General features: G+C 38.0%; 1 protein-coding gene across 1 annotated transcript; it reads left to right on the top strand.

Moving 5' to 3' along the window:
* Positions 6922-8529, top strand: LOC109825609 (late embryogenesis abundant protein D-29-like). Its single transcript, XM_020392470.1, has 2 exons — positions 6922-7319; positions 7875-8529. The coding sequence occupies exons 1-2, from the start codon at positions 7049-7051 to the stop codon at positions 8363-8365; spliced, it is 762 nt and encodes a 253-aa protein (XP_020248059.1). The 5' UTR covers positions 6922-7048; the 3' UTR covers positions 8366-8529.

Genomic DNA, 11337 nt, shown 5'->3' with positions numbered 1-11337 from the left:
GAATAAAGCCCTAAGATAATAGCTCATCTAACTAAATCTGTAGCTCCCTCATCTCAACAGGTGCCATGAGATAAGGTGTTCAGGATGTCGGTGCTTTGCCTAGCTGCATCTCGATGAAAAACTCAACCTCTCTCTCACTGGAGGTAATCCGAGTATGTCCTAAAAGATCGTCTCAAACTCTAATTTGGTCTAACCTTTAAATAGTTAGGACTAAAATCGGAATTTTCTTTCAATAAACGAGAGTCTTCCACACACATCAGGTGATCAAACCTTCCCACAATTAGGGTCGTTTCCAAATTCCCGTTTGGTTAAACCTTTAAACAGTTAGGGCCGAAGTCAGAATTTCATCTCAATAAACAAGAAATTCCTCTTTAGATTGCATAACTAATCTATAAGAGTTAGGATTATCTAAATCTTATTGATTCTCGGAGTGGATATCCCACTCTTAGTTTCACCTTCAGGATTCTCGAAGTGGAGATCCCACTTTGAGTTTTTTTTACAGCAGGAGATACAATATAAAATTTCTCCTCTCTAGTATCGGGTTCGTCTTTGCCCTAAGAGAAGGTAAGCTGGAGATAGAATATAAAATTCTTTCTCTCTAGTATCGGGTTCGTCTTTACCCCAAGAGAAGACCTGAAGATAAAATATAAAATTCTTCCTCTGCAGCATCGGGTTCATCTTTGCCCAAGAACACAATCTAACAAAATACATGTCTTATACGCATGGTGGACATTATCTCGATCCCTAATTAGAGAAAAGCCTAAGCCCAACACGCATTGCCGAGTGGTGTGTTCCTGTGAAAACGACAAAGTCTATGTATTCAATAGTATAGAACTAAGTCTAAAAGAATTCATTCTTTTAGAACAACGTTATATGTAGAACGGACTTAGACAATCTACATGCTAGCCCTACTCAAACAGTAGTCGATAAAGGCTCATCAAATTCGTTGATGGTTGAGGGTTTGCTAAAAATCCTATAATGTACAGCTTGCCATGACAGATTCGTTCTTCTAACTCAAAGAGCTTCTCTTCATAAAGCTTGTACATGCATCATCTTCAATCAACTTTAATAGTCATCAGTTGGTCTAGTAACTCGAGCGCCTGTGGTAGCTTCAGAGATAGTAGCTGTATCAGCATCTACAGCTGGTCCTACAATCAAAGCTTACACAAAGAGCTCAACTTGGCGAGCTTCCGATGTATTCTCAGCTTGCTCTTCCCACTCTATACGAGTATAAACTGCATCTCCTTGAATCTCTGACAAGTATATGAAGTTAATCCGATTTTCAAAACTCAGAGCAGTATACGAGTATAAATTGATTCTTTACGCTCCAACGCCTTAAGATATTAAACTATGTAGACTCCAGTTAACGTATGAGTATAAATTGCATTCACGCCGGTCAACACGTTACAATGAGAGTCAATGCTTGTCAACATGTTGCAATGAGAGTCAACGCTAGCTAATGCGTTGCAAAGAAGATCAACGTTGATCAACACGTCCATATTTTCACCAAAATAAGGCTCTGTTGCACCATAATGAGGGTCAACGTCGGTCGACGCGTCAATGTTTTTCGCCAAAATAAGGCTCAAGATTACCCCCTGAAGTTCAATCATGATTCAGTTATAAATTCCTGACGAAGATGATCAGTTCAACATCGATTCAACGACACGAGCTAAATTCAGAAATCAACACACCAACTTCAGTTCAAGATTTCGACGATGGTTAGATGATAAACGTAGCACCGGAAGAATTTTGGCTATTCGAAAAAATACTGAATGGACTGAAAGCTAAAAAAATCTAAGAAGTAAAGGCTAGGATCATCATATCCAAAATATTCTAGCCTCTTCTGTAAAAGAATGAGGCTAAAATACTTTGGAGGGAGTATCTGTAGGTGTTAAAAATTACCTATAGGTCCCCGCACACAGCTCAAGACGAAGAGAAGACAATGAGCGTTATTATCCGAGTCAAATAGAAATATCCAATGTTTTAGAGAAGCTAACAAGTGCATGAATAAAGTCGGTGAAGCGTACGAGTCAACGTAACACACAAAACAGAAAAACAACAAAGAAAGAACTCAGCCAGGAGCTGAGTTTCGCCCACAAGGGGTGAAACACTATGTGTGTCTCACCCACACCATGTATGCCTCGCATATGGGAAATTGTAGGTCTCTTCACTAGCTTTCCAATGCATATTGAATCACCTCATTCCGATGTCGGATAAAAGAATTAAAGCCAAAATATTGAAGACAACAGGAACTATCTTGAAAATTCGAGACATAGAACATGTATCAGAAGCTATGAAGAAACTCATAGTTTTTGAGACAGTGTTCACTGTCTCGGAAGCTATGAGACAACTCATAGTTTCCAAGATAGTGGCGGCTTTCTTAGAAACTAGAGCGAGCTTAGTGATGGTTTTCTCGAGTTTTGTGTGGTTCATGTGGCTTCATAACTATTAGGGATCATCCATAAACATGAGGAAGCCGTTACAAACGAAAATCTTACCTATAACTGTAGAAATAATGGCATTTAAATGTGGTGAGAGCGTTTACGAAAGGGCCAGAAATAAGCCATGTTTCCAAGACAGTGTTTACTGTCTTAGAAGCTATGAGATAACTCATAGTTTTCGAGATAGTGGCGACTGTCTCAGAAACTAGAGCGAGCTTAGTGATGGTTTTATCGAGTTTTGTGCGGTTCACGTGGCTTCATAACTAACAGGGATCATCCATAAATGTGAGGGAATCGTTACAAATGAAAATCTCGCCCATAACTGAAAAAATAATAGCATTTAAACATGGTGGGAGTAGTTATGAAAGAGCCAGAAATAAGCCCTATTTCAGAGACAGTGGCAACTGTCTTGGAAATAGGAGTTTGTCGAGGCAGTTTCTTTTCAACTTCAATATTCAGTTATGGTTCCTATGGGTTATAAATAGCCCCCTATCACCTATATGCATGAGGAGGAAGACAAAAAAGGCAGAGACTTAAGCAATTTGGTGATTTTGAGCAAGAGAGAAAGAGTCTTCATTGTTTTCAAGCACTTCAAAGAGCCTTCGGTGTTTCCTCGAGATCTAAGCTTTGACTTGATCTTAAGAAGAATGTTTTATCTTACTTTGCTAAGATATCCACTTCTGTCTTTATTTCTAAAATAAAACATCAACCTTAAGCCTTCTTCACAATTCAACTTAGATCTGTGATTCGGTCGTCCATGGGCTAACGCACCCCTGGCACAGGCAAAGATCCACGTAAGTAGCGGGTAATAAACATCATCTGCATGTATTTCTAGGAGGTTATTTATTTGTAACAAGAAGTCTTATAAAAAGGCTTATTTTTTTGAATTCATTATATTCGATAAATAATTTTTAATGAGTTCAGCAAATAAAATAATTTTTGACTCAAACAATACTTAAAAGGGTTTGGATCAACTGAATTCTAATTTAAGGAAGAAAATTCAACTTTCTTTGAAAAAAGTTTATTTTCTTTCTTCAAGTTTGTATTCTTCTTCTTAGTTTCTCATATTTATGAGCAATATTTTCTAAATGATTTACGTCTCTTTATACTTAGTAAAGTTCATCAGAAGAAGGATATTCCTCTTCATCAAAATACTTACTATCAGAATGACTTGAGTTACTTTGATCTGAATCTGAAGACAAAACACCTCTTCCCATTAGACACTTATTCCCTTGTTTATCTTCTTCACTTGTCCTAACTTTAGATTCATCCTCATTTGCCAAATCTCAAGTTATTACTTTAAGACTCATACCCTCCTTCTTCTTTTCCTTTTTGTTCAATTGGCATTAATTCTTGTAGTGATCTGGTTTTCTACAATGATAATATATAAGTTCAGTTTCAGAATCACTTGAGGAATCATTATTTACCTAATTTCCTGCAACGATAACAAGATATTTTTGTCCTTTCTTTGATTTTAGAAAAGACTTGAATTATTTTGTTAACAATATATTTGTATCCGTTCTTTTATTTTAGAAAAGAGACTTGAAACCTCTAGCAGTAAGCACAGATTGATCATCCTATCTTCTAAACTTGAGTTTGGCTCCATTATCTTCTTTGATTAGGATTTGTCCTTCTTTGCTTGTAAATCTAACGACTTCTTCTTTGAATCTTCTTATGCGGCGCCTTCTCTCTTTTTCAATTGGACTTTGTATGTTATAAGACTGCTTACACGATTATCAAGTGGTAGATTAGAAAAGTTCTAAAGTTCTTCAATTGCTGATACCTTTGGCTCCCAGTCCCGAGATAGAGAATATAACATTTTTTCTGTATAGCTCCTTGTTGTCATATTCCTTCCCTAAAACTTTTGGTTTGTTGATAATATTAGTAAATCATGTGAACATCTCCTATATGCTTTCTAAGGCTTTCATCTTAAAATTCTTATATTTTCTTACAAGCATTATGAGCTTTACTTTCATAACCTGCAAAGTTCCTTCATTTGTGAGTTCAAGTTTTTTTCCCAAATTTCTTGCATAGTAGAACAATTAGAAACATGACTAAATTCTTTAGGAGTAAGAGAGAAATATAACGTATTCCTAACATTTGAATTATAAGAATGTAGTTTTTATCCTGTGGTGTCCACTTATCTTTAGGTAGAACAATTGTAACACATCTACCTCAGTAGTAGATTCATTATACTCACATTCTAGACTTTTGCAAACATCAAAACTTGTCTGAGGTAGATTCGTTATACTCATGTTCTACACTTTCGCAAACATCAAAACTAGTGGACAACAAAAAAATTTCATATGTGCTTTTCGGTATAGGTAATTGGTGCCATCAAAAAGTGGAGATCGGTTTACAGCGTGTCCTTCAGAAAAAGCTCTAGCGGTGGTAAGGCTTAACATCTCTATCTTATGTTGTGATGCCTAATGATGGGTAATGACATTCTGATACTTGTTGGATTCTGGAGTATAAGCCTAGAGGGAAGTGAATAGGATTGCTACAATTTTTTGGCAAGACTCAAAACATGTAGCGAAAATAAAATGTGAAAAATTAAAAGTAAACCAACACAGGAACACGCAAATTTTTATAGTGTTTCGGATTAAAATCCTACGTCCACTCTTCCTTCTCGCGAAGGGCCTTCTTCACTATGACTGGAGTTCTCGTAAATCACAACCCGATTTGGTAGGCTTTACAAACAAGATCCCTGAATGTACCTGAATCTAGTCGACTAACCTAACTTTTCACAATGACTAGAAGAAATCTAGTCCTAGATAGCCACCCTCAATTCACCTACTTGAGTAGGCTAACCCTCAATTACCTAGACTTGAGTACGTTGTCAAACTCACAAGTTTGATATCCAAAATCAATCCAAAAATAATTAAAGTGTAATTAAAAAGATATCAGGGCCCTTTCAATAGACTGCTCTTCAAAACGTTGATATTAAAGATCAGTGAAGAAATGATGTTGTAGTTGAACACAAAGGGCACTTCTCCCTGCTAAAATATTCCTCCAATATTGGGAACGACGACAAGAAGTTGAACGAGGCTCTAGGGATTAAATTCTCAAATCAAATTCTCTCCCTAAACCTCAGAATGGATCTCTTCTTTTTATTCAATCTCTTCGTCGTTTATTATGATCTCTATCTCCTCTTAAGTAGGCCTTAATAGAATAGAAAAGATATACTCAAATCAGCGTCCAAATTAGAGATCAAATAGGTTGGTGAACGGCTGAGATTAACTCTGAAAATATGTCAAATCTCTTTGCTTTTTGGATTTCCGTGGTTGTTGATTGTAGTCTATCAATGGTCCTTGCGATCATTGATGATTGACTGTAGACCATCGATGACTCAATTTCTGATTTTTGTTTCTACAATTGTATCGATGGTACCTCGTGACAATCGATGGTTCAAAGGCTGAAATTAACATTTATGTTGATTTTTACATTATTTTTAATCATAACTCCTTCGTACCTGTATATACCTAAAATATATCATTTCTCAAACATATCAGTAGCAAATGAGAGCTTGTTATTTATCAAGCAAGAGATATTGTACGAACAACGTTACACCCTGAATAATGTTCTAACACCTTGAGGAATGCAAGAAAGATTGTAGCTTTGCAATATTTGGAAATTAAGGAGATTCAAATTTATCCCCCATGGACGTAAACCATTACAGAACCATAAAAATTTTGTGTCTTTGCATATTGTTTAGTTTGCTCTACTTACTATTTTTCTCTTTCGTTTAAATATTAATTGTTTTTTTCTCGGTGTTCTCCTATTTCCGCGGTGATGAATTACTCTAGTAGACGGAGAAGATCAAATTGGGAAATTCATGTTAAAGTCCCCGCACCGATCACTGATTATCCACAATTAATATGAGTCATGAGAGTCTGGATTCTCAACAATTAATATCAGAGTTGATTTTTTGCGAACAAATGCGATGAGAGCGAAGTGTGTCGACATTAACCTCTATTATTAATAAGACTTTCGATGCCTATTTAAATATTTAGAAATTTGTTTAGATTCAAGATTTTCTATATTCAACAATGGCTCCAACTTGCATACTAGAGGACAATCTTCACGTATTGTAATCACTATAAGGAAAATATTAATAATCTCTCAATTATTGTTAGCTAAACGTCATTAACTTCGCGAGTCTTCTTCACTACGCATTTAGAAACAGAACTCACATCATAAAAATCTAAGATCTCCTACTCTTTTTAGTGTCTAGTAATGAACAGGAGACATTGTATTTCTTTTAGGATATTATTCCCCCGGAATCGGGGTCCTGACTCGTCTAAGAAATGAGTCATATTTGTTAACCGTCATGCTTTCTATCTCATCAACACTAAGCAATAAGGTCAACAAAATTCCAACACTATCATCCAGAAAACAAACGCACAATCGACACGTATAAAGACACCACGGTCCAAAACAGAAACGTGCGGCGTCTGTAGGCAGCCACGCGTCAGTTTCCACCCACGTTACAGCAAGAGGGAAGCCTAACCGCTTGCTCCTCTCCCTTAAAACCCCTTTCATCCTCTTCCCTCGTATTCACAAGCAACCCAAACTGTAACACTGTGAGAATTCTTCAGTTTTCTACAATGGCTAATAACATGAAGGTGTTTCTGCTAGCACTTATGCTGGCTCTCTTTGTAGCGGTGGTGTTGACGAAATCCGATGGAGATGTGGAGGAGACCGTACAGGGAATGAGAAGAGAAGGAGAGGAAGGATCTGAAACATGGACAACATGGGCCAAGGACAAGATCTCCGAGGGTTTGGGCTTCAAGGATAAAGCTGATGAAGAAGAGGGAGCAAGAAAAGCAAGAGAGGGCGTAAAAAGTGCTACAGAAAAAGCCCAAGATGTAGCCTCTGGTAATCCAAAGAACTCTTCTTAAATCCCCTTCCACTAATTCAAAACTTTAAATTATTTTGTGGTTATTTTGTAATTATTCGTTGCACGTCTTTTAGAGTAACTTTAACTATACTAGACTTACTTAAATTCACATCGAAACTGTGTTTAGAATTGAGAACTAAAGTGGCAAAATATCATAGAACACATCCCCCCTCCCTCTCTTTTTTGTCTGATATTTTGAAGTTAAAAAGTTAAGGGGAGTTTTCGGATAATCATCCAAAGATAAGTCGGGGTTCTCTGAGCCAATTAAAATTTATACTCTGACAATTCTAACATCTAGTTTTTTGGTCTTATACGACCAAGAAATTAAATAAATTTATGTAGATGTGTAAGAATGTAAAGCTGTTGGATGTGATAGATGTTGTGTAAGCAAGTTAATGTTTATGCACTTCTACAATCGTAATATAATATCTTGATTTTAATTAATTAGTTTTTCATTTTATGTGAACAAGGGATCAATTACTTAGTTTTATGTTGACTAGCTAAGAAACTGAAATTGATGGTTCAATAAATAGATGTCGGAGGTTATGCTGCTGACAAAGCCGGAGACCTCAAAGAAGGAGCCAAAGAAGGAGCCTATTTGACCGGAGAAGCAGCAATGCGAAGCAAAGACAGGGCTGCAGGCGTAGCCTCAGATGCCGGCAGCTATGCCTCTGACAAGTCCGAGAAAGCCAAAGATGTAACCGGAGAAGCAGCAAGAAAAGGCGAAGGCACTGCTGCAGATGCCGGAACATACTTCAGCGAGAAAACAAGCGAAGTAAAAGACGCTGCGATGGAGAAGGCTTCACAGGCAAAAGAGGCATCGGAGAGAGCTGCGGAGGAGGCGAGTAGAAAAGCGGAAGAAGCGAAGGAGAGGGCGAAGGAGAAGGCTAAGGCAGGTTACGATGGTGCTAAAGCTAAGGCGGGAGAGACCTTGGATTCAGCTAAGGAGAAGATATCTTCTAGCTATGAGGCTGCTAAGGAGAAGGTTGGGGGCGGAGGTCATAGGAGGGAAGAGGAGCTTTAAGTGTTTATGTGGGTTGTAGCGTCGTGGTTTTGTTTGACGTAATTACCTTTTTTTCCTTCTTGTTTTCCAAGAATGTGATGCTTTGTATAAATATAGTAGTACTTTTATAGATTTGGAGATCGTTTTAAAAGTAAAGCAAGTGGTGGAAGTAGAATTTATTGTTATTGTGGCATTTCATTTACAGCTCATATTGCAAGCATGAGGAGACTCGACGCTCCACGCAATTATTTTTGACGTGGGGGGATCCTAATTAATGATGAGCTTTGGTGGATTAATCGCGGTATCTGCAAGAATTAGTTTGGTTGATTAATCGGGATATCTTCACGAATTTAACATGTGAGCAACATTTCTTTTCCAGACACAAACAGTTCTTTTCGAGAAACAAACTTGTGATTGCTGCACATGGAATCAGATCCATCAGGTTGTGCCTTCTTGTAGAAACGGCGAAAACATTGGAGAAGATACGGTGAAAACATTGGAGAAGATCAGGAAAAATGGAGCTGACAGACATTCGGGTGCTCTCCGGTTGACCGCGAGTTTTGACACGGTCGACCGGTAACGTGCACGATTTAGTACACTAGATTTTTGGCTGGTCGACCGCGACAATTTCAACGGTCGACCGTCAGACGCTGTAATTGAATTTTGGGTTTGTAGGCGTCAAAAAATGCTTACAGACATCCAAATACCACTCAAGGCAAAGAGAAGACGATAAACGCCGCTCTCTTAATCAGAAGGTAATGATTCAAAGGAAGCGAAACAACATGGAAGAACAATGTACACTCCAACCGGCAGGACATGGTGCCGCGGCTAAAGCGCGGCAGCCCATGGTGCCGCGGCTAAGGCGCGGCAGCATAGGGTGCCGCGGCTTAGGCGCGACAGCTTAGGGTGCAGCGGCTATTATAAGAGAGTGTTGTGGCGGTTACAAGACAGTTGTACGATGATTATTTAAAGTCCACGTGGCAGCATACCAGAGATAGAACGTGTGCCGACGTGGACAAACAGTTAAACCACGAAAAAGGTGGTTAAAGGTCGTGGGAGAACGGTTTCAAGCACGATAGAACGTGCTGGTAACTACCTCCTTGGCCGTGTTGGCCTTCTTGTTTTGATGATGTTTAACAAACAATTTACCACTAATGTTGTTTGTCTAGTATTTGTGTTTTCTTATTTATTATAGACAAACAACGTGGTTGGAGGATGGATGGAATAGAGCTTCAACGATCATATCAAATGGAGGTTGGCGGAATGTCCGGTGAAGCGCTTGCTATTCAAAGTTCAAGATCCAAGTTAAAGGCTTCATCCGAGAGATTACCTAGAAGCGTTATTGAAGATGCAATGGATCTAGCTTGGGTAATTTAGTTTAGGGAGTTTATATTAATCGTGTGATTAGTACTTTCAAGCTCAAATCATATACACAATACACGTTTGGTAAGTTTTGTATACTATCATAGTTATATATATTACATATTGTTTTGGTTTGATAGTGTTCAAGTTTTACTTATGATAACAATTGAATACTATTTAGAAACGATATTTTTGTTTTCATAGCTTATAATGCAATATATGATTTCATAATATCAATTTTAGTTTAGTTGCAAGTGAAATGCATGTTTAGTGTCATTATATGTGTATTTTGATAAATATACCATTCATTGTTTATAGACTTCATAACAATAGTTTAACATCTTTCTTAAGTCTATAATATCATTTTGTAAAGTTCAAGAGTTGGCTTTAGCCAAATGTTCACAAATTCACATGTTACAGTTTTCGTGTTTTGACTAGTTTTGCTAAATGATGCATATTTTTCATTTGGGAAGTTCTTTTCGCCAAACCAGTTATTGTAAGCATGTTTATTATTCATGTCTACAATCATTCCCAAAAGTTTTATACATTTTTGGAATTTATTTGATATTTTAAAAGTGTTTTACAATCAGCCAAAACATGTTTTTCAATATGATTCAGATCTCGGTCGACTCAGGAGCGCCGCGTCGACCGAGTGCATTTGGTCTTTCGTTTACTGGGCGACAGAGAGTCTGTCGGTCGACCGGTCCGGTCGACCGAAAGCTCCATCGGTCGACCGCACCGGTCGACCGACGATCGTCCAGAGCCATTCTTTGTGTTTTTGCTCTCCATCGGTCGTCCAGAGCCATTCTTTGTGTTTTTGCTCTCCATCGGTCGACCGACAATAGAGCCGTTAGACTTCAACGGCTATTTCTGAGCTGGTTTTTTTGGGGGCCTTTTGGTCTTTCTGTTTTGGGTTTTTGGCTGAGTTGTGATAGGGTATAAATACCCCATTGCCTTCAACTCTCAAGCCAACTAAGAGAATTGTTTAAAACAAGTTTAAGGGTGTTTTGTGTTTGTTTAAAAGAGTGTTTAAGATTTTGGTTTGTGAAGATAATTTCACAAGGGCTTGAGGAGATAATCTTTGGTGTTTGGGCTTCAAATCATCTCTCTCTCACTCTTGTCATTTATTGGAGAAGTTTTCTAAACTCAATCTAGCTTTACATTTTATTGTTTGATTATCATTTTATTAAGCTAGTGTTTATATTGAGTTTAGTTGATTTTATTTATCTCTTTGTACACACACAACCTTTGAGCTTATTGTATTTACATTCATAGTATAATTGGGTTGTGGGATTGTGTAACTTAGAGAGTGAGCTCATAATTCGTTCTCATTCATTGTAGAGAACAAACACTTTGTATTGAGCCTAATTGTGAGGATTCACTTGTAATACACTTGTACACCGAGAGAAGTGTGTGGTGAGAGACGGGGTCGAATCCAAGAGGAGTGGTGTCGGTTGACGTGCCTAGGGAGAGGTTGTAACCGAGCACTTGAGGAGGAGGACACGGGCTAGGACCAACACTTAGTGTGTGAGGTGTGATTACATAGTGATTGTATTGTGAGGTGTAAACGTTGTTCGGGTGAACGTAGAAAACCCGGTTGTGATAGTGGAGATCTCCTCGAGGTGAGGAGC

Source organism: Asparagus officinalis, chromosome 10 (genome assembly GCF_001876935.1).
Source record: "Asparagus officinalis chromosome 10, Aspof.V1, whole genome shotgun sequence".
NCBI lineage: Eukaryota > Viridiplantae > Streptophyta > Magnoliopsida > Asparagales > Asparagaceae > Asparagus > Asparagus officinalis.
This window is presented reverse-complemented; position numbering and strand designations above follow the sequence as displayed.

Coding starts and splice junctions, on each gene's coding strand:
- LOC109825609 (XM_020392470.1), top strand. CDS start 7,049: ATGGCTAATAACATGAAGGTGTTTCTGCTAGCACTTATGCTGGCTCTC. Junction 7,320..7,874: donor AGCCCAAGATGTAGCCTCTG/GTAATCCAAAGA, acceptor TTCAATAAATAG/ATGTCGGAGGTTATGCTGCT.